Genomic DNA, 27,834 nt, shown 5'->3' on the forward strand with positions numbered 1-27,834 from the left:
GCATAGACACACACACAGCATAGACACGCACAGCATATACACAACACAGCATAGACACACACACAGCATAGACACACACGGTACAGACACACATCACAATATCCCACCGCTGGCCCCGCCTCTTCGCAAGGCAGTAGCCAATGAAGAGCCGCCGCTGTGCGCCTCGGGGCGGGGCCAGCCCCACGTCGGGGCGGGGCCGCGCTTATAAAAGCCGCGCCGGGCACGCGCGGCCTCCACACGCGGGGATCGCCGCGCGCCGTGGCCGCAGAGCAGCTGACGCCCCTTCCTCGTCCTCACCCTCCACGTGCTGCTCAGAGATTTAAAGGGATCTCGGCATTCCAGCCAGGCGCCCGGGATCTTAGAGGCACTTTGCGTCGCCGAGTTTTTATTTCAGTATTCTGGGGGTTTTGTTTGACGTCAGAAGAGGAGAGAAAGTTTTTGCGCGCGAGGATGATGGCGTGCGGGGTGAGTGGCGGAGCGAGCACCCTCACCACCGTAGTCACCCTCCCTCACTGCAGCATTCATTCACATCTCCTGTCATTCCCCTGCTCCACTCACTCCCCCTGCTCCACCCACTCCCCCTGCTCCACCCACTCCCCCTGCTCCACCCACTCCCCCTGCTCCACCCACTCCCCCTGCTCCACCCACTCCCCCTGCTCCACCCACTCCCCCTGCTCCACCCACTCCCCCTGCTCCACCCACTCTCCCTGCTCCACCCACTCCCCCTGCTCCACCCACTCCTCCTGCTCCACCCACTCCCCCTGCTCCACCCACTCCCCCTGCTCCACCCACTCCCCCTGCTCCACCCACTCCCCCTGCTCCACCCACTCTCCCTGCTCCACCCACTCCCCCTGCTCCACCCACTCCCCCTGCTCCACCCACTCCCCCTGCTCCACCCACTCCCCCTGCTCCACCCACTCCCCCTGCTCCACCCACTCCCCCTGCTCCACCCACTCCCCCTGCTCCACCCACTCCCCCTGCTCCACCCACTCCCCCTGCTCCACCCACTCCCCCTGCTCCACCCACTCCCCCTGCTCCACCCACTCCCCCTGCTCCACCCACTCCCCCTGCTCCACCCACTCCTCCTGCTCCACCCACTCCTCCTGCTCCACCCACTCCCCCTGCTCCACCCACTCCCCTGCTCCACCCACTCCCCCTGCTCCACCCACTCCCCCTGCTCCACCCACTCTCCCTGCTCCACACTCCCTGCTCCACCCACTCCCCCTGCTCCACCCACTCCCCCTGCTCCACCCACTCCCCTGCTCCACCCACTCCTCCTGCTCCACCCACTCCCCCTGCTCCACCCACTCCCCCTGCTCCACTCACTCCCCCTGCTCCACCCACTCCCCTGCTCCACCCACTCCCCCTGCTCCACCCACTCCCCCTGCTCCACCCACTCCCCCTGCTCCACTCACTCCCCCTGCTCCACCACTCCCCCTGCTCCACCCACTCCCCCTGCTCCACCCACTCCCCTGCTCCACCCACTCCCCTGCTCCACCCACTCCCCTTGCTCCACCCACTCCTCCTGCTCCACCCACTCCCCCTGCTCCACCCACTCCCCCTGCTCCACCCACTCTCCCTGCTCCACCCACTCCCCCTGCTCCACCCACTCCCCCTGCTCCACCCACTCCCCCTGCTCCACTCACTCCCCCTGCTCCACCCACTCCCCCTGCTCCAACCACTCCCCCTGCTCCACCCACTCCCCCTGCTCCACCCACTCCCCCTGCTCCACCCACTCCCCCTGCTCCACTCACTCCCCCTGCTCCACCCACTCCCCCTGCTCCACCCACTCCCCCTGCTCCACCCACTCCCCCTGCTCCACCCACTCCCCCTGCTCCACCCCCTCCCCCTGCTCCACCCACTCCCCCTGCTCCACTCACTCTCCCTGCTCCACTCTCCCTGCTCCACTCTCCCTGCTCCACCCACTCCCCCTGCTCCACCCACTCCCCCTGCTCCACCCACTCCCACTCCCCCTGCTCCACCCACTCCCCCTGCTCCACCCACTCCCCCTGCTCCACCCACTCCCCCTGCTCCACCCACTCCCCCTGCTCCACCCACTCCCCCTGCTCCACCCACTCCCCCTGCTCCACCCACTCCCCCTGCTCCACCCACTCCCCCCTGCTCCACCCACTCCCCCTGCTCCACCCACTCCCCTGCTCCACCACTCCCCCTGCTCCACTCACTCCCCCTGCTCCACCCACTCCCCCTGCTCCACTCACTCCCCCTGCTCCACCCACTCCCCCTGCTCCACCCACTCCCCCTGCTCCACCCACTCCCCCTGCTCCACCCACTCCCCCTGCTCCACTCCACTCCCCCTGCTCCACCCACTCCCCCTGCTCCACCCACTCCCCCTGCTCCACCCACTCCCCCTGCTCCACCCACTCCCCCTGCTCCACCCACTCCCCCTGCTCCACCCACTCCCCCTGCTCCACCCACTCCCCCTGCTCCACCCACTCCCCCTGCTCCACTCACTCCCCCTGCTCCACTCACTCCCCCTGCTCCACTCACTCCTCCTGCTCCACCCACTCCCCCTGCTCCACCCACTCCCCCTGCTCCACCCACTCCCCCTGCTCCACCCACTCCCCCTGCTCCACCCACTCCCCTGCTCCACCCACTCCCCCTGCTCCACCCACTCCCCCTGCTCCACCCACTCCCCCTGCTCCACCCACTCCCCCTGCTCCACCCACTCCCCCTGCTCCACTCACTCCCCCTGCTCCACCCACTCCCCCTGCTCCACCCACTCCCCCTGCTCCACCCACTCCCCCTGCTCCACCCACTCCCCCTGCTCCACCCACTCCCCCTGCTCCACTCACTCCCCCTGCTCCACCCACTCCCCCTGCTCCACCCACTCCCCCTGCTCCACCCACTCCCCCTGCTCCACCCACTCCCCCTGCTCCACCCACTCCCCCTGCTCCACCCACTCCTCCTGCTCCACCCACTCCCCCTGCTCCACCCACTCCCCCTGCTCCACCCACTCCCCCTGCTCCACCCACTCCCCCTGCTCCACTCACTCCCCCTGCTCCACCCACTCCCCCTGCTCCACTCACTCCCCCTGCTCCACTCTCTCTTTACTCTCGCATCCCTTGCACCTCCCGGCTGCATCCCTCCGCTATCTCCACCCTCCCACAGCGACACCCGCCTCATCACCGCCCCCGTCACCACCAACCTCACCCCGTCCCCTCTCCCCTCTCGACCCCTGGTCGATGCGCGTGACCTTGGCCCTGCCCCGGGTCGGGGCCGTGTTTCTCGCCCTGATCGACTCCCTCCGCCGCGGGTCACCGTCACCACCACCACCATCGTAGCCCTCACGCAGACACGGGCTGCACCTGGTGCCGCTGAATGTAGAACTCCTGATGCCTTCACGCTCCAATAAACCCATCCAGTGTTGTCACGGTTGCCCTGACCACTGCTTCTATAGCAATCGCTACAGTCATGTGCGCTATATATATGAAATGTGTAATGGTATACGTGCAACGGTCGATGTTTGAGTAGCAAGGTCTCATACGTTGGGGTTCGCAGATTGCCGTGCCACATCGGTGTCCAACAGCCCTGTGTGTGTGCGTGTGTCTGTGTGTTTGTCTGTGTGTGTGTGCGTCTCTGTGTGTGTGTCTGTGTGTGTGTGTCTGTGTGTGTCTATGTGTGTGAGTGTGGGGAGCGGCAGTGGAGCGGTTAGCGCTACGCTGCACTACGAACCCGGCGACCCAAGTTCGATTCCCGCTCACGGCCAACACCGGTGACGATTATCCGAACCGGTCACGGGCCTCCGCTAGATCGACTCAGCCTCAAACGAGTACCTGGTGCGGTGTGTAAACATCGCCACTGGGGAGACATGCTACCGGGCGTGGTTGTTGATCACCCGCTCCCTCGTGTGCCGTGCCGGCCTTCATAGGTGCTACTCGCTGACGGCACTTGTCCCAACAGTCGGTTCAGGCTATACGGGGGATCTTTGTGAGAGTGCGTGTGTGTAAAGCACAGCAAGTTGGCACAGTAGGGGGCACAGGTGGTGCATCAGCCACTCATCTCAGTCTTCTCAGTCGACCCGTGGCACCTGGGACTGCCCCGTGACCTCCTGCCAGCGGGCGTTCGACACTTCACGTGGCCTCAAGGTGCACCTAGCCTGGCACAGGCGTCGTGGTGACGTCACCGCCACTTAGTGGCGAATGGCGGTTGTTGTTGTTGTGTGTACGAGCCTATGGCTGTAGGAGTTGTGTGGTGTGTGGAGCGGTTGCGGAGTTATGGTCCCCTCACTTCGCTACGAACTCGAGACGGCTCCCCGCGTTCGATCGCTAGCGTCAGAGGGATGTCTGCAGGGCCGTCCATCACGGGACGGGGTTTTTGTGTTTTCCACCCAGCGATGGGAATTCTACCCCGCGGGGCCCGGGGTAAACCCCACTGCGTGGGCGGCCCCCCAACGCCTTCAAACTAAACCGAGAGAAGCATGGCATCTGACACCGTGACGTCGAAGCGTGCCCACCTCCCTCCCCCCAAAGCGCGGGGCCCGAGGCGGTCGCCCCCATTCGCTGTTTACCCTCGGGACGGCTCTGGATATCTGAATATGTTTTGGGACCCCCATGACCAGCACGGACTGGGGGTGGGGGGGGACGTTCATCCAGCAGTGGATTGACACTGGGCTGTGCACGTGATTACACGCGCGTGGTTGTGTATCGCGGAGTGATTGTCAAATGGGGTAGAGGCGCAGCCTTGCAACCGCTCACTCGCCCCACTGCTGGCGGAGGGGGCCTGCACACGAGGGGGCTAGAGGGGAGATCCTATAGGGGATTTCGTGGCCGCCTCTTCAGTCCTTCAAGAGGCACCCACCCACACGCCACGCCGCCGCACGAGACCTGCCGATCGATTAGCCAAGCCCTCTGAGATGAGAGTGCGGGGTGACTTGAACTTTGGAATCGCACGCTCCACTCCTGTTGGGCTGCCGCACCGTGCCCACGGTAAACGAACGACGACGATGTTGTGCGCAGCGCATTCCGTACGCCGAGTGGCGTTCACCCGCTTTCCCTTGGCTTTGACGTCAATCTCTTAAAAAACCGCATCAACACAAGGTCACGTGTTTGATGCTTTGACCTTAAACCTCCTGGATGACATAACGTTACAAGAACGGTTTCTAGCAACTTTAGAGGAAACAACAATCGAGCTTTTGTCCTTCCAGTGCCACGGTCTTTAGCCAGCGGGAGGAGTCACCTCTCTGCTTCGTATGTACGTACGTTGGACTTCTTACGCACCGTACGTAGCCAACCGTGCTAATCGGAGGTGCGCGTCCGTTCCCGACGAGCCCAGCGTGCGGCTCTCTCGCTGTGTCGGTCTCACCGCGGCGCTGCCGCCACACGCCGCTCCGTGCCGCGAGCTGCGTGCCCGGCTCGCTCGTCGGGGCCAGGTTCGAGTCCGTCGTTGTCGCCGCCCGTTCGCAGCCATTGGCCCATTACATGGGCGGCACATGGCGAGTTGAGCGCCACGGTGGCTAGGAGATGTTAACTACCTCGCCTGGTATACAGGTGGTCGTGGGTTTGATCCCGACCCTGACGCCTGCTGTATATTTCGAGTTTGCGTCTCTCTCTCTCTCCCCGTGAGATGGCGTGGATTTTTTCCGGGTCCTCCAGTTTTTCCCTGTACATTTAGAATCAACGTCACGCATTTAGAGTATTTGGCTGCTATAAATTTACACGTGATAAGCCACTTCGTTGAGCTAGCATTTGTGGCCAGGTCGCGTCTGAAAAACAGCTACATAGCTTAGTGGGCCTTACCTGGTGAAATAAAAACATACTTCACCACACAAGTTCTTTACATGGCCGATATGGATGTCGAGCAGCAAACTATAATTTTACATTGAGGTGGTTAACGAGTCAGACGATTCCGTCGTGAGTAGCCTGACATTGACTCTCCCTTCGTATTGGTGACCCGGGTATGGAGTCGTCGTTGCATTCAAGGATCCCATCTGGGCGACCAGTCTCCGCACTCGGGAGCAACAGCCCCGAGCCTGGGCTCGGGGAAGAGCCAGGTAGGTCCCGGAGCAAGGATCGGCCACCCCGATCGCACCGGTGGGCGTGGGACGATGAAGGAGGAGAGGTGGCGCGAGACTGACTCGGATATCGCTCGCCACTGATGTTAGCCGTGGCCAGGAATCAAGGTCACGTGGGCGGGTTCATATGTGCTATGCATTGCCCCCCTGCTCCCCTCCCTTGGTCGCGAGCGCAGTGCCCTTGTTGAACCGTGACTGCTGTTGTTGAACTGTGACTGTTATCCGTGGGGACAGGGCCCATGCCTGGGTGCCCAGTGCTTTGTCGGCGGTGGCCGCGAGATTTCCGCACGCGCGCCCGCAGGGGCGGGGCCGGGTTTGTGGCGGTGTCAACCGCGGCGCCACGCACCCACAGGGGGCCACGCGCACCCCCATCGCCCCCCGCCCACGCTCCGGGAGTCGGGCTGCACCCGTCCGCCCACACTCGCTCGTGCCATTTCGGCGAAAATTGCCAACGCTCACACGTGGGAGGTTCATTTGCACGTTGGGGTGCAATTGGCACAAATTTCATGACCAGCGCGAGTTATTTAAATAGGCTTCTGCTTTTCTGTCTTTATCAGCCTTCTCAGGAAGGGCACGCATACAACCACGACCACACGCCGCGTTGCAAAACCTTTGCGGGAAGAGACGTTTTGTGGCCACTGGTCGACCAATGTCCGAATCGAAATATTTATAGTGGAGGAATCCGATGAGCCGTGAAGCTCTTTTTCGCACATGTCTCCCGGAGACGAGACTGCGCACTCCTCCGCCTCGCGGACAAGAGGGGGGAGGAGACGAGCCGTGGCTGTCCGTTGAGTAAAGCTGCCCAAGCCCGGGTTGGACAGAGCCGAGTACAAAAGGGCTCTGGGTGGTGTTTTCGTGCAGTCATTGTTGACCTGGCTGAGGTCATCGCTTCCCCATCGCGTGGTGAGGGACCCTGTTGGCGTTTTAATCACGGGTCGGGGGGGGGGGCATTTGCGCACGGGGTTCCAGTGGTGCTCCGACCTATAAAATATTCGCCCCTTGAGCAAACAATATGTGAAGGGTGGTAGTCAGATGCCGGCTGTGTCTGAGAAATGCGACCGTGCGTTAGAACGTTTTTTCACTCTGCGGTAAAGTTTGACGGATTTTCTTTTTTACTCGACCACCTCCCTGGGTTCAAAAGATGTTTTTCAGAGGAGGCCTGCTTGGGGTGTGACAGGCTATATGTGCGCTCCGCTGGTGTACTGCCTCCTACTGACATATACTGCCTTTAGGTTGGTGACTTCACGCACGGTCCGGCAGAGACGCACGGGGTCTCTGGTTGGGTTGTTACACCACGACGACGACTGGTAAACCGAGTATCGGTGCGTTTGGAATCTAAACTTAACTGTTTTTAGTTTATTTCACCAGGTAAGGCCTACTGAGCTATGTAGCTCTTTTTCAGAAGCAACATGGCCACAAATGATAGCTCAACGAAGTGGCTTATCAAGTGGAAATGTATAGCAGCCATATACCCTAAACGCGTGTTTATAAATGTGGAGGGAAAATCAGAGAACCCGGAGAAAAATCCACACTACCACGTGGAGAACATGTAAACTCCAAATATACAGCAGGCATCAGAGTTGGAATCGAGCCCATGACCTCCTGTGTACCAGGCGAGGTAGTTAACATCTCGCCACTGTGGCACCCTTCGGTTCGCGAGACTCTACAGACGAGACAAATAACACGGACTCATGTGTGGCACCATGACCTATGTAATTGCGGGAGATGGGTGAATGATTCCACCATTGGCCTGCAGGCTCACTAGAGACGGAGTGTCTAGAGACTGAGTGTCTGTACTCAAACAGGGGCGGGGGGGGGGGTCTGCAGAACGGTCGACTGGGGAGGGAATTCCAGACCCCAGGGAGAGCGGCAGAAATGAGCAAGCGAAGGTGTTTAACCCATCGGGCATTTTATTGTGCCGTGCTGTAATTGCAGAACATTTTAAAATGTTAAATGTGGGCCAAGAAATATTGGGGGGGAGGGGGAAATCCGCTCCTGCAATGAATGTATGCCACGGGGGCATTTCCCATGTGATGCGAGTTGGTGGTTTTCTGCGGCAGTCGCTCTGTGCTCCGGCTGTGGGTATTTTGCCAGCTGAGTCATTGCTCCGCTGCCTGCGACCTGAGGGGGGTACCTGCCGTGCGGTGGTGCGCCTGGTCTCATCTGATGGTGGTTGCGTGTTCAAATCCCGGTTGGGGTTTTACTCAACCCATCATCATCATCTTTCGTGGGTGAATAAAATGAGTGCCGCTTGATGGTCAACACTGGTCAGCATAGGAAAGTGGAATTTCCACCGCTAACTCGAGGCTGCCATCAGAGATTATTCCTACTCCTTTGATTGGTCGCATTCGGTGGGGAAAACCCTTTGACTTTTGTTTAACAAATTAGCGAAAGGTTGTTTTTGTGAGTAGTCCACTTTGCCCTCGCTGGCTCAGTCAGTGGCTGGGCATGCTGACCTCTAGGCCACTCGGCCTCCTGTTCCAACGCGCCAGCGTCTTGGCTCTTGCACTGTGCGGAGGCTTCACACCCACACGGCCTTCTTTAAATCACATGGGATGTTATATTGACAATCGGATTTGTAAGGTGTCTTAATGCTACCTCATCTCAAGAGGGGCAGGATAGGGAGGTCTGTGGCAGATAGGGTAGAGAGGGCTGTGGTGACGTCTGGATGACAAAGAAGATATTTTTGTCGGGATAAGCAGTCGGTCAGGAGCTCGGTGAACTTGACCGTGAGGATGAATTGGCAGTGCAGACGACTCTGGTGAGGGAATTCCGTCAACCAGGTGCAGCAGCGGAGAAGGAGCGACCTCCCATCGAGCGACAGTCGACGCGGCGTGGCGAGGAGAAGGCCTTCGCTCTCCGATGCGCGGCGGGGTTGTTGCTGCGTGTTTCTCCGCACGGCGTCCGACGTTTCGCATCCCCGAAGCACGTCGGCGGTGCTGCACAGTAGCACGACCGTGACGACGCGCTCGGTGGGTTTGGGGTCGAGTCCGCGAGGACCTTGAAGACGGGGAAGGCGATCTCGTAACTGGTCCGGGAATGGGCAACGAAGGCAGCGATGATTGCACGCGGACGCGTCTTGCCGCTCGGGGCACGCGACGGCGGGAAGGACGCCACCGGTAGGACGGCGGGAAGGACGCCACCGGTAGGCCGGCGGACGCGTCCTTGCGTGGCCGCGCTTTGTTTTGTGTCCTCAAGGCACCAAGCGGCCGCGCTCCGCCCCTCACTTGCCCTTCTGCTCTGCCGCGTCATTTTTCCTCCTTTCCAGTAAACGTGCGGCACCGCGAAACGGCCCACGTCGGTTGAATACCATGAAAGCGGCACACCGCTTTATCTGCTTTCCGCAACGCGCTACTAGAAAGAGATTCCTACACCAACGTCCGATCGCTGCACTTGAGTAACAGCTGCAGGGTGGTGTGTGTGCGGTGAAGACCGTTTGCACGCTGTTTATTTCCACCGTATTTCACCACGTCGGTCAGTGACGCGCTTCGGGGAGGGAGGAGGGAGCGTGGCCGTGGGACCGACGACGTTTCGGCACAGCGATGGACGATGCTGCACTGCTCGTCTGCTGCCCACCGCGTCGCCACGCAGCCCCGAACACCTGGGACCCGCGCTCATTGCCCATTCGTGCACAACTCGGGGCGCAAAGCCGGCCCGCCGGCAGTCTGGATCTGATGAGATGTGACGAGGCCGTGCGCACTGCGGGCGATTTGGTCACAACACACAGCTTGCCACTCCCAATTACCGAACCTGTAGCATTTGCGGAAAAAAGTAATTTCAAGATATATTATATACGTAATTTGTTTTACGTAAAGGAAATGTAAGGTTGTGCTGCATACGAGCGTGCTTCCGTGCGCACCCAGCACTCGCCCCCCCCCCACCCCCCTCGGCACGTTCCTCTGCACCGTTGCCACTCCCTTGCCCACAAAATGACGGCTCTCTCAATGGACTGGCTTGTCAGCTTGCCGAGCAGGTTTCGACCACTGCGTGATATTTGGGCCGCGACGCTGGCCCTCGAACGGGGACGACTCTTGCAAATGGCGGTGCCGCCGGGTCCCTGATATATCCGCCGTGCAGCCAGGCGGCACGCTCCGGTGAATCCCCGCACGAACGACCGGGCGGCTCGGCCGGGATTTTATTTGCTGGCTCGAGGCTGACCACGCTGCCTCATCACCGAGCGCACTCGCACGACCCGTCGGCAGTGCCGGATGATCCTCGTAGCACGAGTAGCTACGTGTGCTATACAGGACCCCACTTTCAAGGGCCCCGCGATAAATGCTTTCAAGCTATACATTCCGGTTCAGTGATTCTGCACTTGCTCTATTATTATAGTACTATACTGCCTTCAACTTTTATGAACGACTGGGTGTTTAAGGTTAGCGATTTGTCGTATTATCCGGCTGTATAGCAAATGAAAAAATACAATTACTTTACTATGCAAGTAAAAAATGTGTGTTTAAATATTTATGTTTTTTATTTTACTTAGGGCCCCTTTATAACATATGCTACAGGCCCCGCACTAGCTTAACCCGGCACTGCCTGTCGGCAGGCTCTTAGCTCTCGCCAAGCTGTGCCGCTTGAATCCCAACCAGAAGGCCTCGTGTTTAAACAGCAACCCAATGGTCCGCCGTGGGGTCTGTAACGCGAGGGCCCCTTCGTGCGAAGTCGGCAGCAAGCCTCCTGTGCAAAGTCTGTCCGCTGCCATCGGCATGTAGAGTGTCCACTTCTGGCCGTGACTGCCACCGGAGATGCCGTTGCTCGTCAGAGCAGGGAGTCTCTGTGGCCTCACTCCGAGTTAACCGCGAGATCGTGGGCGCTCGCGCTCGACGCCGATACGTTGCCTGCCACCGGAGAGTTACCTCCCAGCGGAGAGTTACCTCCCAGCGGAGAGTTACCTCCCAGCGGAGAGTTACCTCCCAGCGGAGAGTTACCTCCCAGCGGCGGCTAACGGGGCAACAACGGGGCCCCGTGGCAAGCGAGCGGGATGAGTAAAGGCTCGGTGCCGGATGGGTGGGGGTGGCACTCTGAACACACCTCTCCCCCCCCCCCCCCCGCGAGTTACAACTTCACAGAAACTCGGGCTCTGGGCCAAAACCGACATGAAAGCCCCTTGTGTGTGAACTCAACTTCGCGGTATCGGCTCGTGTGTGTGTGTGTGAACTGGCACGTCTGGGGCAGCAAAGAATGTGACCCTGTCACTCCGTGCCTTGACGCAGCAGTAGCTAGAAAATGGCCGAGAATGGCGAGCGGAGACGATTGCAGTCTTGACGGCAGTGGGGACCTGTTGTCTCCAATCCGAGTGTCGGGGCGCCACGGTGGTGAGATGTTAACTACCTCGCCCGGTATACAGGAGGTCGTGGGTTCAATCCTGACCCTGACGCCTGTATTTTGGAGTTTGCACGTCTCTCTCTCCAAATGGTCGAGTGGATTTTTCTCCGGGTCCTCCGGTTTTCCCTCCATATTTAGAAACACGCGTTTAGAGTATTTGTCTGCTATAACTTTCCACACGATAAGCCACTTCACTGAGCTATCAATTGTGGGCAGGTCGCTTCTGAAAAAGAGCTACATAGCTCAGCGGTCCTTACCTGGTACAATAAATTACTTCGTTTATAGTTTAGTTTTAATGTATAGCCCCTTGTTAGTCCGCTGTTGGATGCAAGTCTCCCTAGATAGTGTTGATCATGACATTTTGACCATACTTCACCCCGCTGGTCATTGCGGGTTAGTTTAGAGGGGGGCGATGCCCAAGACCGGTTCAAATACCACTCGCCGGTCGTGTTAGCCGTGGCCAGGGATCGAACTGAGATTTGCAGGTTCACAGTGCAGCAATCGCCGAGCCTCTGTCCGCTTGCCTGGCTGTAAGCGACACGCGTTTTCTTTCAGTTTTTTTTCTTCCTCATATTTGCTTCAACGTGTCCTATAACAGACGACGCGCAACAATATTTAATATTTTCTTCACGCCATCGTGACGGCACATCCAAGCACGTGGCAAACTCGGCTGGTGTCGTCGCAAACGAGGCAATCTTCCCGAGAGGATCTCGTGGATCTCCCGCGCGCCACTGGCAGGGAGCGCGTGACGGACACGGGGCGACTTCCAGCATCGAGAGCGAGGGGGGGGGGCCTGGGAGTTCAAGGGGGCCCGGTCGCCTCGCTCGTCACGAACGCCACCACCGCCGTCCACCCGCAAGTGGTTGTTGCTTCTCCTTTTACTCCTCTAAAAAGAATAATGTAGTAGAAAAAAATCCGCATAAACCACGAACAAAAACATACTTTAGCGAAATGGTGACCGAGGTCACCGGGTGGCTTTGTGGCTCTCTTATCTGAGCGGCGTTTTGTTGGAGGAGCCATTGTGACGACCGCGGGAGACGGGTCGAGGCGAGCGATCCGAGCAGAGGCGAGTGAGCGGAGGAGGGCGAATGAGAGAGCAGGTCGCAGCAGGGCCCGCGCGGCTCCGTGTTCGTGATGCCACGAGGCCCCAACAACCTTGCAAGCAGAGCAACGAGAAATGCAAAATAAATTAACCACGCTCGTTTATGTCCAAAGTGCAAAGTTCATGCTCCACGTGGAAATGTCACCCCTAGTCGGCAGAACTCCCCAAGTGCTGTTGGTTGCGAGAGGCGCGTCGGAGGCAAACGCGAGGGCAGAGAACTCCACCGACTTCACCGAGCGTTGAGACATCTTGACTTGAAGCTTGACTCGTGGCTGCAGGAATTCATAGTCTTTGGGTCTTTCGGTAAAGTCACGTAGATAGGTTAAAAGAAAATATTTTGTTATTTTCTTTGAACCTATCTACGTGACTTTACCGAAAGACCCAAAGAATAAGTTAAGAAATGTTAAATGATGAAAAGAAATGAGAGTAGGTTTTACCCTTGCTGGCAATAGAACAGGAGGTGTTCAGATGTTCAAACACCAAAATAGATCTGAACACCTCCCGTTTTATTGCCAGAAAGGGTAAAACCTAAACAAATGTTTTCATAATTTTCGAGACTGGGAATAAAGGTCCCATAGATAAGAAATGTTAATCGGTCAAATGATACAATTTTGCTCGTCTCTAACGTGTACCCTGATCCCTTGGTGAATATTCCACGTTCCTATGACAGGCCCACCCCTGAGGCACTTTCCTTTCCAGCATGCAGTGTTCCCTCACCAGGTGGGACTCGCTACGCGCTGACCCTGCCATGGGAATGTGGAATTTCCACCGTTACTCAGGGACCCCTCAGATTGCGGGGGCTGGGCTCGTTCTCGTTTTTGGAGGCATTGAGCCGGGATAGGAAATTCCACATTCCCATGGCATGGTCCGGTTTTTGCAAACAGCAACAGTGGAGGACGTTCCACAAAGTGGTTCATATATTTTATGACTTTGTCCAACGCCCAGCTGGAATTTGAACTGTAGCGGCCGATTGCGAAACCCAGCCACACAGCGGCAGCCGTCCCGACTGGGAAAACAATTGGCGACAAAAAAAGTCGTGAACTTAAATACAATTACAGCACGCGGTAAAACAACAAGCCCAGGACCCGCAATGTTCTTTGCGTACATTGCCACCTGTAACTCTGCAGAGGTGACACAAAGTAAAGGCGCAGCCCCTGCAATTGTTTGCCAGCGCCATTCTGGCCAGATCTATTTGAAGAGGCATGGCAGCACCTCGCGCCTCACCCCACCACGCACGCAACCTGCCGGTCGACGAGCTGCGGCCCCCCAAACCGATTCGCACTGCTGGGTGGGACAGAGGCGGCGGCGGCGGTGGTGGGAGGGCTCGAAGAGACCTCTGCATTGTTGTCCATTCATTTAGTCAACAGCCGACTGCCCATTGAAATTCATAACCTATTTAAAGGAGAGAGAGAGAGATCCGAGACGTGAAATTCAGTACAAAAGGTTATTACCATTCTGTGACATTTGCAGGTAATTGTAAACGAACCGGCGTCATTTGGATCGCCAGTCCGGCGTGCCGACTGCTACTCTGCGGCGGTGGCCCAGACGCATCGCGGTAAAACGTAATTTAAAAAAAAGTATTTTTGGTGGCGGGCAGGGATTTTTTTTTCTATACACACGACAGAGCCGCACGGCACATTCCATCGCATCGTGGTCACGGCACTGCGATCTGCTGCTGATATTCCAGGAAATCGAGAGTGAGAGGCGAGTGCGGTGGAAATCGGCGCGCACGGCGGGTGCGTGGGCGGCCGGAGGCGGCGGCGGTGACATTCGGCTCCCGTTGACGCCGCGGGGACACAGGGAGAGGGAGCCGCCTCGACCCCAGCGAGCTTCACAGCCTCGCTTCCAACTATACGATCTCCTCCTCCACCGCACACCGTTTACAATTACCTGCAAATGTCACAGAATGGTAATAACCTTTTGTACTGAATTTCACGTCTCGGATCTCTCTCTCTCTCCTTTAAATAGGTTATGAATTTCAATGGGCAGTCGGCTGTTGACTAAATGAATGGCAGTGAGGTTGAGTAGTTTATGCCCCTAACATTGCCATCTCCTTCCTGGCATTCTTCCCACTCGTGTGCGGACTTCCTTCCTGCTCCTCCTTCTCCACCACTCAGTCCTCCTGTCCCGAGCCATCATCTCCGCGGCCACCTCACGGTTCTTCAACATTCTGGCTCACCGCTCGGAACAAGCCTCGCCTCCTACCCAGTGCCTCAACGTTCAACCGCTTCTCTTTCCATTTCGCTCGTAGCACTGCCCTGCCGTGGGACCTCCCATCGTCTCTTTACGACCTTGCTCCGTAAAAGAGAAAAAAACTTTACTTGACGAGTGCCGTTTGTTGTTCGCTGCTTGGCGTTTTAGGGCCTTTGGGTGCCACGCACGGCGACTGTGATTTTAAAAAACAACTGCACCCATTGCTTGAGCTGGGTGTATGGCCTACCAGTCACCCACTTAGTCAAACAGTCCACCCCCCCTCGGTCACACAGTCCACCCCCTCGGTCACACAGTCCATCCGCTGCGGTCGCGTCCTGAAGAGAGTTGTCCAGCAGCACGGCCACATCCAACGACTCGCGTCAAAAGCGCACGGCCACGATGCGTCGTGAAGAAAAACGACTGCATTGTGGGCCTCTTGCCTTAGGTCACCGTCACAATTAATGCGAGTGAACGTGACCAACCTGAGAATGTATTTTGAGAGTGACTCGTGTAAACATCGCCACGAGAGGAGACGGGGGGCGGCCGGACGTGGTGCTGGCCACCCACCCCCTCGTGTGCCGAGCGGGCTCTTCATAGGTGCTCGCTTAACAGCACTCGCCCCAAAGATCTGTTAAGGCGATAGGAGGGTGGGGGTCTTTGTCTTGTGAGTGTGTGCGGATTTATCGACCCACCTCAAAGCTGCTGTCTAATTGTGTTTCTTTTAATAATGGATGATGCCTCTCTGTCTGCTCACGGCGAGATGAAACTTCAAGCGGCGTGTCCTGGGCGGAAATGGACCGCACGCGGCACGCACGGCAGTGGCACCGCACGGCAGGAAAGCCCCCCACGGCAGGAAAGCCCCCCACGGCAGCTCGCTTTAGAACCCCGCTCGCGCGCCATGCCGCTCTGCGCACGCGGCGGCCCCCGTGGCGTTCCTCCGACGCCACGGGGCCTAGTTTCTGCACCGTGTGTACGTACGTTAAAGTCATTTCGCACCGTACGTTGCCAACCGTGCTCATCGGAGACGCGTGGTGTATATCGCGATTCGTTTTTCTCATGAAATTCTGATTCGAGCACCCCTCCCCCGCTAGCCCAACGTGCACACGCTCAGTCCACCGCTGGATGAGGTCCTGTCCACACCGCGCGGTCCGTAGGGATCGTTTGGCCATGCCTCACCACGCTGATCCGTGAGTGTTCGTGAGGGCTGGGGACGAACATAGATGTGGGGGAGGAAGGGGGGCATAGATATACACGCAACAGTGGGCTTTGCTGCGCTGCCCACTGCTGCCCAAATGAGGTAATTTTGTACATCCGGCTGATCTCGCCAGAACTGCAAGCGCACTTAGTGACATTGCACAGCAGCAGATAGAACATCGTGCGAGGAGCGGGAGGGAGAGCGGGGGGAGGGAGGGCGGCCCGTGTGCTCGTGTTCGTCCAGCCGTGACGCGATGCTCCATCGCTCCATCTGGGGCACAGATCTCCGTGCCCGTGGCAACGTCGCTACAGACGTGGGGATCGGTGCGCTCGCCACGGTGCCGCAGGGACGCCGCGTACGGGGGGGGGGGGGGGTGTCTCTGCTTAGGAGAGGCAGTGATGGCTCGCACGGGAGGGTCTCTGTGCCTGCAGGTGTCCCGTGGGGTGCCGGGTAAGCGGTGCAGGCGCGCGTGCGTGAGCGCTCCGAGGCGTCGGGCGCGTTGCCTGCAAGCGGAAACTCGGCGCAACGCTGGCGAGGCTCGGGTAGCGCTGAAGAAATGACACCACGGCGACTTTGGTCGGACGCGCGGAACGTCGTGACAGACGGCGCCCTCTGCTAACACGGATTGTTGTTGCTGTGGTAAAGAGCAACCCCCCCCCCCCCCACTTTCTCCACACCCCCCGATGAACATTTTCGCGGTCACGGGAAATTTCGCGGCCATTAACCAATTTCATGACTGACGGTGCAGACATCAAAATGAAAAGTGCTCCGAGCAGCAGCCGTGGTCTGCTGCTCGCGCGGCGTGCCGAGTTCAGGCTCCCGCTCACGACCGACACCAGTGACGAATATAACTTTGATTCTCACCCATATATCGATAGTTAAATGTTATTGACGGACGTGGCGCTCTGTTGGCACGGCCCGCTCCGTCCTCCCTGCCCTCCGCTCCCTAATCGACTCTCGCCATAAGGCTGCTGCTGCTGCTGCTGCCAAAGCCCTCTCGCCATTGCCTGCCACCTCGATCGGTCCTCGTGCCAAGCATGCCCGTCTCGCTCGCAGCTGGGCAGACTCACGGGGGGGGGGGGGGGGGGCAGGGGGGGGCTTTCGTAGCCCGAACGTTCCGGCTCGGCGCCCCGGGGCCTGTGGCGAGCACGGCCGTCCACCCGATTCGGGGTGAGAAAGTTACCGGTAATCGGCGTCGACCGCCTCGCCGACCTCGGGAATTCGCGATGGTGAGCGCAGCTGGCGCCCAGTGGCCGCCGCCGTGGGGCAACGACTGTGAGATCCGCTTCAACGTTCAACGGCCTCGCTGGCCGTGGTTGATCCACTGCTGGATGAAAGCCTACCCAAGCCACTTTCCACGATCCATCCAGCAACTGCCCCTACACGAGCCGATTTCATCGATCCATCTCACCGGCGGACGTCCTCTCAGACTCCTTCCATTCCTTGGATGCCACTTTGATTATTGTTGACCATCAGCCACTAATAGTTTGTTGCATATCTTCTATACACACACCTAATATATTTCCAGTGAACACTTGATTATGCCTGCGATGTTTCTCTTATCCATCCCCCCCAGAAAGGTGTACATACGTCCTACTCTGCCCGTGACAATTCTTACAGTTATACTGGGCTTTTGCCTGAATGGGCAGTGTAACCCCACAGATTACGACGCCAAGGTATACAAGAGAACGTGGGTTCGATCCCGACCCTGACGCCTGCTGTATATTTGGACTTTGCATGTTCTCCCCATGCTCGTGTGGATTTTTCTCTGGGTCCCCTCTGGGTTTTCCATCCACATTCAGAAACATTCATTGAGAGTATCTGGCTGCTGCACATCTCCACGTGATGAGCCACTTCGATAAGTTATCATTCGTGGCCAGGTCGCTTCTGAACAAGAAGCTACACAGCTCAGTGGGCCTCGCCTGGTAAAATAAACATTGCTTAATAGTTTAGTTTCATCTCGTTCCTTCCGTTACCCTAACATTGGCGCGTAATTGTACGCATGCGTACAGGAAATTCGTTCACGTCTCGATGGTCAATTTTGACATTGAAAGCGTGAGAATTGCTGTTCATCTCGGGGGCCGCTTAGCCGTTGCACGCCCAAGAGCGACGGATCTCTCCGGAGGGGAACCGCTGCCGACTCGGCAGCCTCGCCGATTGCGCAGGCGCTCGCTGAGCGCGCCGCTCGGCTCGGCGCGCCGACTCGACAAACTCGCGGCCCGATTTTTTATTTTTTTTATTTACCAAAACAAAACCACATTTACAAAATGCTGCCACGTTTTGTTTAGAATCGCCGTCACATTCCATCGTCAATTGTGAATTACTGAATTTGCATTCCGTGCCCCGTCTAAATATTTTCCAACAGAGTGCACTGTTTAGAACTGGACTGAATGTCGTGGCGTTTAAATAATTTATCTGCCACTGCATTGCTGTAAATATTTAGAGCGATGTGCTCGCCGGCCCAGCGTGCTATCCGGCGCAGACCGGATTGGGATCCTGTGATATGCTCCTCATCATTTGCCACAAGATCGCGAGCCAAATTCTCATCTGCATTGTTGTACGTGATCTCGTGTAACCCGAGTGTTCTTCCTAATCTCATTACACTCGTCTCCTTTAGAATTCGTGGATTGATATTATTCAGATGATTTTGCTGCTATAAATGTCTAATTGATGGGCCACTTTGTTGAGCTATCATTTGTGGCCAGGTCGCTTCTCAAAAATAAGGTAATATCTCCGTTGGCTTTGTCTGGTAAGATGGCGATGGATTAGTGTTGTATGTGTTTGGGTGATTTGTTTACCTTTCTTGTACTTTGTAATTCATGTTTTTATACTGTTTGTTGATGTAAGATTCTTACCCCGTGCCCCCTACTGGGCATCTGTGAGAAAGAGCTCTATAGCTTATCGGATTCCTCCAGTATAAATACATATTATGATTCTGACACAAACAGATCGTGGAAAACCACAATTGGCGTCTTCCATCAAGGTGGACGAATACATCATCAGTCACCTCATTCCTATGCGAGATCAAGAGGTCACCAGAGCCGATGCCACCATGCCTTGCCATCGCTTCCTTCCTGCTGCCAGCTTAATCGGCTGTGGCACCGTTCACGCCCAAGCCTCAAGGTCTGCTCTTAAAGTCGCCTCCACCGTGCGGCTTGCGGCCTGCCCATAGGGCAGCCTCCCACTTGGCCGTCTCCATCCAAGTTGTCTCTTCCCCTCCCATCAAACTTTGAACGTCGCGTGTGCGTGCATCGGGCGCGGACCGTTAGACCCCGGCAGCGTCCCCGTGCTAAGGAACCCTTTTTTTCATCGCTTGCCGAGCCGAACGAACGAAGGAGACGGAACGTGCGAGGCAGGGGGAGGGGGGTGCAAACGAGGGGGGGAGAGAGAGAAAAAAGGAGCGAGAATGATTTGCGTCGGATTGCGAGCCCCGTATCGGAGAATCCACCACTCTGCCATTGGGTTGGGGGGGGGGGGACTTGGCATGCTGCAGCCCAGGGGGGAGTGGAGGCTGCAACCAGAGCCACGGCCGGGGGAAGATTCTGCGCAAAGGGGGAACGCCGGAACCGCAATGCATCTGCAATGCTTCTCTCTCTCTCGCCAGATAAAACCGCACGGTTGTCACGCTGCTATGTTTAAATGACAGCTGCAAATGTGTACACGCGCGTGCCAGTGTGTGTGTGTTTACTCCATACATAGTGGGGAGCGGCGGCGTAGCGGTCAGCGCACTGCGCTACGAACCCGGCGACCCAAGTTCGATTCCCGTTCACGGCCAACACTGGTGACGATTTCCTGAACCGGTCCTGGGCATCCCCTAGGTCGACTCAGCCTCAAATGAGTACCTGGTGCGGTGTGGAAATATCGCCACTGGGGAGACAAAGGCGGCCGGGCGTGGTTTTGGCCACCCACCCCCTCGTGTGCCGTGCCAGCCATTCATAGGTGCTCGCTAACAGCACTTGCTCCCACAGTCTGTTCAGGGTGCACGGGGGATCTCTGTCTTTGTTTACTGTTTATAGCGTGGCAAGTTGTGGCACTGTGGTTAGCACACTGTGCTGCACGTACCACATCCCGAGTTCAATTCACAGCCACGGCAAGCGGTTAACCAGCGGTAACCTGCCCTTGACCTCGCGTTAGGATGCATTGGAAGAGGTGGGGGTACCCACTCTTTACCCCACCCGCCAATCGACTCACTGTGGTGACCCCCCCTTCCCCCCGTCAATATTGCTGGGCGGATAGAGAAGGTCGGGGGGGGGGTGGATTGTTAGAAAAGCGTTTGAAGTGCCGCGCCGGGACAACGGGACCGATTGGTTAAGGTTGGTGACTAAACTAAACTCTCTTTTTATTTTACCAGGTAAGGCCGAATGAACTACGGTAAATAGCTCTGATTTTCAGAAGCCACCTGACTACCACAAACGATAGCTCCAAGGAAAGTGGCTTATCACGTGGAACTTATAGCAGCCAAATACTCTAAACACCCGTTCATTCTAAATGTGGAGGGACATGTCGGAGGACCTGGAGAAAAATCCCCGTGACCACAGGGAGAATACGCAAACTCCAAATAGACAGCAGGTGTCCGGGTCGGGATCGAACCCACGACCTCCTGCATATCAGGCGAGGTAGTTAACATCTCGCCATAGCGGCACCCACGGAGTGTCATCTACTGTGGAGATGGAGCGATGAAATCGGTTCAGGCGCTGGGTGGATTGTTACAGCGCAGGATCACGAGAAGTGGCCGTGGCTTGGGGGAGGCATTCATCCGGCAGTGGATGAATGCCTCATAGTTGTTGTTGTTATTCTTCTTAAGCTGTGCGGCCACATAGTTTAGTCTAAAGCCACTTAGGCTGCTGCATGCTGGGTCGGGTGTTGCGGCCTGGGCCAGGCCAGGCCGGGCTGGGCCGCCGTGGGGGGGGGGGGCCGGCCAGGGGAGGCCGAGCGACGTCGGGCAGCAGGAATGGTTCACGGCCGCGACCGCCCCCCCCCCCCTCTTCCCCGGTTGTCCCGGCAACGCTCCCGGGTTCTCGGGTCCCCAACCGGCATCGCTCATTTTGGCCGTAACGCGACGTGATGGCGGCGCCGGTGTCTGCAGGCTTGAAAGTTTAACGTTCGGGTAGCCGGGCGAGTTGGCAGTGGCGCGTGGGCCACTTAATCCGCTTGGTGCAGCGTGGGCTGTCGAGTTCCCATTACCGCTGCCCAGCAATCCGAGCGGCATTCTTTCCGAACGCCGCTCGGTCACTTTCTCTCTCTCTGCCAAGTTGGGCAACTCGACCACCGTCGTTTCCCCCCTCTGCCCAGCACGAAACTTTTCCATGCTCTTTTTCCTCGCCTAAAAAGACATTCGAATGTTCTCGTCCCCGAGCTGCATCGATGCACGTGTCCTCCGTGCGTGTACCTCTTCCTGAGAAATACGGTTGCGTTTAGACACTTTATGAACGTCGCACAATGACCCCTTACAATTTTGATTTCGAATAGAGTCTAAATGCCATCGCGTCTCCAAGATGCTACATGGAGCAGTGGGACACGTGGGCTTCCAGGATTAAGGAGGCATGGTCCAAAGTTTCCAAATTTGATTGATGGCCTACAAATTCCTCCATTGGGATTACGCACGGGGACATCGTAACATCGTCCCCCCTCCTGTAAAACTACGGCCGACCGTATCCTTGAAGCACAGCGCCTTCGTTCGTGACAGCCTTGTGCTACAGGAACGGGGCGAACACGAAATCGACTCCGTTATTATCGTTGTTATACACTCGTCCAGTTTCCTTTTTAAGGTGTGTCCGGATGTTGTGGCACGAGCCAATCTGGGGCATACCGAGACAACGCTCCGTAAAATAGTTGCTGGGTCGGCGTGGCCCGTGTCGAAAAAAAAGTGCGGATTCAAACCGATCTGGAATACGCGCACGGAGCATTGAGCAGCATCAGCAGCATCAGCAGCATCAGCAGCATCAGCAGCATCATCAGCATGTATACACAGAGCCCTCCGGCGTGCGTGCGCGCGCGCTTGGCTCGTGCGTCCGTTCAGGGAAATGACATTCTGGCAAGTGGGGGGGGGGGGGGGCCCTCTTGTCGTGGTGAACGCGTGGGGGACCTCTTGTCGTGGTGAACGCGTGGGGGCCCTCGCTGGTGAACGCGTGGGGGCCCTCTTGTCGTGGTGAACGCGTGGGGCCCTCTTGTCGTGGTGAACGCGTGGGGACCTCTTGTCGTGGTGAACGCGTGGGTGCCCTCGCTGTCGTACGCGAGTGGCCGTGAGGAATAGCGACACAACTCCTTACAACCGAAACCTGTGACCTCATCTAAATTTGTTCGACTAAAATATATAATTTATAAGGCACCCTTTAGATCTCAGAGCACCATGTGAATATTTAGAATATAAAAAATCTTGAATAAGAGTCTTATTTGGAAAAAATTCTACCCTGGTTGTGCTGTTGGTGTGTGATGTTACAAGAATATGGATTTCCATCTAGAACTCCTCGCACTCAGCGGTGAAAGATGACGTCATATAGCTACTTCTGAGCTCGCTTCGATTTCCCGCCGTCCGCACTTGCACCAACCTTCCGTCAGACCGACGCCAAACTAGAATTAGAATTAAAGCAGCATCGTGAGCTGAAAAGTACGCGTTTACGATTGTAAACGAGCCCAGGTTATCCGTCAGTTGACGTGTGCGTCACTTAGCAGTCGAGCCTCGAAATTCGTAATCTCAGAGATGGAAATTTTCCGAAGCAAGTGAAAACCCGACTCCAATGTGGTGATAGTTTCTGTGCAGCCATCGACAATGCCCAAAGGCGCCTTCTTGGCATGCGATGGTTCGACTTCGCCAGAAATGTCACCGTTGCATCTGCGACGGGTCTGCGAGCGATCGAGAGCTCGAGGGAGACGGCTGTCACTTTGTGGACACGTCACCCTGTCTTGATGCGCAAACTCCAGCACTTTGCGCACTTGAGTTGGCGGTCGAGGTTAGAAGTGGAACTGCGGCTCTCAACGGAATAGCGCCGCCACATGGTCGCCCCCCCCCCCCCCCCCCCCCCCCCATGATCCGTGGATCAAACAAATCACTGGAGACGCCGGTGTACGGCATCAAGAGCAGTTTTTTGGAATGCTGTCACAAGAGGTCGCACGTTTGACACAGCGGTCCCTCGCTAAGCATGACGAGCGGACAAATGACCCCACCGGCTCTGGGGCTGGGAGGGGAGTATCGGCTCGCGTCAGCACGGGTCTCGGCCGTGACCCCGGCGCGAACCCGGGGTAACTCGGCCGCGACCCCGTCGCGAACCCGGGGTAACTCGGCCGTGCCGGCACCGTGTTGTGGTCAGGATTCCTCCCGAGTCGCCCACCCACATCCCGGTTCACCGTTGCGGGCAGGAGGAGCGAGCACTCGCGGAAGCCGTCCAACACCCTACGATGCCCGTCTAACATCACAGCGAGAAGTGGCGTCGCTTGTGCCAAGTGATTTGCCCTCTTGCCTCTCGCGTGATGAGATAACAGAGATGTGCTTTTCACTTTGGCTCTCTTTCTCAGGGCCTTGAATTGTTTGGCTCCGTAGACGTGTGAACTCCACCACTGGTTGTATGATCGGTCTCTTATCGCACGTTGATGGCCGTACATCTCGGTGATTCACTCAATCATCGACTTCCTCTGTTGCTGCTTTCATAGCTCCCATTGCTTGTTGTGATGCCTTCGATGTGTTGTGTTTTCCGATGTTTCGTCTTTCCCGTAGTCGTTACGAGCAGCGGTGAATAGACTCTCGCACAGCATCGCTGGGGTGGTCACGGCGGGGGGGGGGGGGGGGTTACTGCACTCAGTATAACAACCATGGAGAAGTCGAGAGGTTCGAGTGAGATTGTTGTTAACTATTACTAACTATAACTAACTATTACTAACAATTACTAACGATTACTAACGATAGCCACCACTACTACTAGTAGCGTGCTTGTTTCGCCAGGAAAGCCTCTCGGAGTGTCGTGATTCCTTCGGGTCCTGAGAGAGGCGGGCAGTGAATTCCACACACGGGCCAACTGAGTGCCCCGTGAGTCATTTTATTAAAAAAAATTTGGAACCAAGACGTCGGCACGCAACGAACGGCCTCCTCTTGCGAATTACGTCACAAAATCTTTTAATAATTTTTTTACTCCATTACAGAGCACCAACCGCGACATAGGGAGTGGGGGGGGGGGCTACAGAAACTCCTCGGGGAGAAGTCCCGGACGCAGAGGCTCGGCTCGCTGCAGCCCCACTGAGCGGGGATTGCGAGCGGGGTTTTGTAGTCCCATGGAGGCGGGGGGGGGGGGCACAGGAGGCGGGGGGGTGCCACAGGAGGGAGCTGCAGCCGAGTGCACTTGGCAGAGAACTTTGCAGCAGTGTCATGATGATGACGATTGAAGTAAAAACAATGATGACGGCGTTCCCGCTGATCTTCAATAACATGATGATGGTGCTGCTGATGGTGCTGTTACTGATGATGGTGCTGCTGATGATGATGGTGCTGCTGATGATGATGGTGCTGCTGATGATGATGGTGCTGCTGCTGATGGTGCTGCTGATGGTGCTGTTACTGATGATGGTGCTGGTGCTGGTGCTGATGATGATGGTGATGATGATGATGCTGCTGATGATGATGGTGCTGCTGATGATGATGGTGCTGCTGATCATGATGGTGCTGATGATGACCGTGGCCCCGCCCCCGGCAGCGCGTGTTGGCGTGCGCGCTCTACGACAACGAGGCGGAGTCTCCCGACGAGCTGCACTTCCGGAAGGGCGACGTGCTGGAGGTGGTGGCGCGCGACGGCGCCGCCCTGCCCGGCTGGTGGCTCTGCTCGCTGCACGGCCACCGGGGACTCGTGCCGGCCAACCGCCTCGCCCTGCTGGCCCCGTCCTGCGGCGGCTCGTCCCCGCCCGGCCCGAGCTTCCCCGCGTCCGCCGCCATCGCGGCGCCCTGCGCGTCGTCGCCGTCGCGCTCGTCGCCGTCGCGCTCGCCGCGCTCGCCATGCGGTTGTCTCGGCGCCGGCCCCGCGCCGGTCCGGGGCTCGGGCCTCGGGGCCCGGGGCAACAACTCCCCGAGCCCGCGGCCGCACGGCGACGCCGGCCTGGGGACGCCCGCCGCGTGGAACGACGGCGCCGGCTTCGCTCGCCTCGCCGGGAAGGTACGCCGTGTGCCGGGGGACGACGCCGCTCGACAGACGGGGGAGCCGCGGAAGCGACGGTGCGAGCTGCGATGCGAACTCGGCGTCCGGTCGTTGTCGTCCGCCGCTGTTGTTGGCTGCGGACGAGCGTGCCGGCCCACCGCGCCGGTTGGGTCGGCGGGAGAGAGCGAGAGCCCCCCCCCCCCCCCCCCCCGTACCACGGACGCCAAATGCCAAAGTAGCTTTCGGGGCGACGTGTCCGCACAGAGGTCATGCGCAACGATCCGGCCAGGTCGGTAGTAATAATAATAACTGGTAACGCGCACGGAGAGAGAGCGAGAGAGCGAGAGAGCGAGAGAGCGAGAGATGACGACTCGAGGCACGCCGGGGGGAGGAACTCCGGACAAGCGGGAACGGCAACCGCGATGCAGTGAGGAGTCGGTGCGGCCAACAAATAATTGCCCAAGCTCTGCGGTCCTCTATTAAAGTGTCATCGGCCAGTTAATGAGTGTTTACGTGGTCTTCTAGTGGTGGTGCTGGTGGCAATGATGATGACAAGTGGATTCAGTGGTGCTGTTAATGTTAACGGAGGCGGTGATGGCGGTGATGGCGGTGATGGCGGTGATGGCGGTGATGGCGGTGATGGCGGTGATGGCGGTGATGGTGATGTCTCTGTTTCCCCTCTACAGCACTCGCACTATGAGGTGCCCCCAGGCGCCGTGCGAGCGCAGAGCCTCGCCTCGTCACACATGTACGACGTCGCCTCGTCACGCATGTATGACGTCCCCTCGTCAGCGCTGCACTGGACGCACCACTGCCCTGCCGAGAGTGTGAGTGGAAGGCATCAGCACGCACCCGCACCGCACACTCGCTCACACTCGCGCTGCACACACTCCCTCACACTCACTCTTCTCGCACACAAACACTCACTCCTCAAACTCGCTCACACTCCTTCACTCACACTCACTCACTCTCACTCACACTCACTCACACTCACTCTGCACACACTCCCTCACACTCACTCTGCACATTCGCTTGTGCCTCGGCCGTGCAATATCCGACCGCAGGTTGGCTGCAATCCCGCGGCCTCTCTGAGCGGCAGTACCGAGGTCCCTCTCCCCCCACTCCCTCCTGTCCCTCTCCCCCCGCTCCCTCCGTCCCAGGACTACGACGTGCCCAAGTCCGCGAGGACGGCGGCGTGCGGCGACCGCGCCGAGTACGACGTCCCCAAGCCCGCCGCGGCCGTGGCGGCGATGATGGCGGCGGCAGGGAACCACGGCGGCGCCGGCGGCTGCTGCTGCCGGCCGGACGCCGACTACGACGTCCCCGTGCCGAGCCGCTGGCCCGACGGGGCGGCGCGCGTGGCCGCGGCGGGGACGTGCGCCGCCGCCGCCTCCGTGCCGCTTCTCCGGCGGGCTCTACGACAGCCCCAGGGCCGGGCGACGGTGCCCCGGCGCGGGCGGCTTCGAGAACGGGCACGGCGCGGGCGGCGGTGGCGGCAGGGCGGCTGCGGGCTACGTGTACGACATTCCGCCCCAGGTACGATCACGATGAAGATGCTGCTGCTGCTGGTGTGGGTCTCCTCCGGTTCCTCCGGTTTCTTCCTCCAAAAGCAAAAAACCAGCCACGTCCCGGTGTGACCGCTGTTGGCTCAACCCCACATCCCAATGCTGGACAATTTCTTGCAAATGTACTCGATTGAGCCACAGTAACATCGCCCCCACCCCCACTCCCTCACTGTGGAAGCTTGGCAGGACCCTCCCCACAAAGAGTCTGGAGACCCGGTGGGGCTTTCCTGGGTAAACGAGCAGCATAATAATGGTTATAACACAATTGCTTTTCTTGCTAAGACACAGCCTGGCACACTTGCTCAGCCGTACGGACTCTGTGCTGCAGCGTTATTGTCAAGGATCCCGCACCTCCGATTTTAACACGCGTTGGATACGTACGGTGCGAAAGAAGTTCAACTTGTGTACAACACGCAAGCCAAATGTTTCTTTAGCTCGCGAGCGCCGGTGGCGCGGGTACAACCACAGCGGGCACGCCAGCGACGCTCCGTCTACAGCGGCACGCCCGCGTGGTACGTCGCTGCGATGGCTGGGGTGGTGTTGGGACAGGACGAGGAATGTGGGGGGGGGGGGGGGAGGCGTTGTTGTGGATTTAAAGTTGGGGGCCATTTATAAAGGAATGCAAAGCGATTCCTTTATAAAGCACGGTGCGAGTGAGTGAAGGAAGGAACGCGTGTCTGAAAGAAGTTTCCAGTGCTTTTATCCGCGACATTCGACGTCTCCAAGTGTTGATGTTTAACTATCGGCTGCGGGTTTTGTGTGCCTAATGTTTATGTTGTGTGTTTTGTCACGGAGACTTGTTTTTTTTAATACAGAAAAAAACTCTTTGTGGGCTCTAAAATTAAGGACCGAACTGCTGACCTTCATCATCATCAGCCACGATCCATCCACTGCTGGTTGAAGGCCTCCCTAACCCATCACCAACGCCAGGGTTGCATTAACGCCATGTTTTGAGGTCTGGTGGCATTGCATCACTTGGCCACAGTTGTGAAATGTTCCAGAGGGAAGGAAGCGATGACCACGTGCGGCGGCGTCGCCATCTGCGGCCACCGCGATGACGGTCTGCCCCTCTGACCACGTCGCAGGTGAGCAGAGACGGCCCGGCACGTGACCGCTTCCCCTGCACGGAAATCTCTCGGCTCTCTCTCCCGGTCGCCACCACCACCGCCACCAGCGCGATCGGCACCACCGCCAGCCCCACGATCACCGCAAGTTCGGGCCGCGACTCTGGCCTCGGCTCGTCTTCCTCATCCCCGGCAGCCACCTCCTCATCCTCGTCATCCTCCTCGTCGTCGTCCTCGTCG

General features: G+C 58.0%; 1 protein-coding gene across 2 annotated transcripts; it reads left to right on the forward strand.

The window, feature by feature from the left end:
• Positions 1-253: 253 nt before the first annotated feature.
• Positions 254-27,768, forward strand: LOC133354893 (embryonal Fyn-associated substrate-like). 2 transcript variants are annotated; one of them, XM_061572053.1, is made up of 5 exons: positions 254-465; positions 24,531-24,983; positions 25,652-25,792; positions 26,126-26,501; positions 27,616-27,768. In XM_061572053.1, exons 1-5 carry the CDS (start codon positions 451-453, stop codon positions 27,639-27,641), a joined length of 1,011 nt encoding a protein of 336 aa, XP_061428037.1. In that variant the 5' UTR covers positions 254-450; the 3' UTR covers positions 27,642-27,768. The 2 variants fall into 2 exon arrangements, with proteins under 2 accessions (XP_061428037.1, XP_061428038.1); XM_061572054.1 differs by lacking the exon at positions 254-465 and adding an exon at positions 14,245-14,370.
• The last annotated feature ends 66 nt before the right edge of the window (positions 27,769-27,834 follow it).

This window comes from Lethenteron reissneri, chromosome 49, assembly GCF_015708825.2.
Source record: "Lethenteron reissneri isolate LAM-NWPU_2019-01 chromosome 49, ASM1570882v1, whole genome shotgun sequence".
NCBI classification, from domain to species: domain Eukaryota; kingdom Metazoa; phylum Chordata; class Hyperoartia; order Petromyzontiformes; family Petromyzontidae; genus Lethenteron; species Lethenteron reissneri.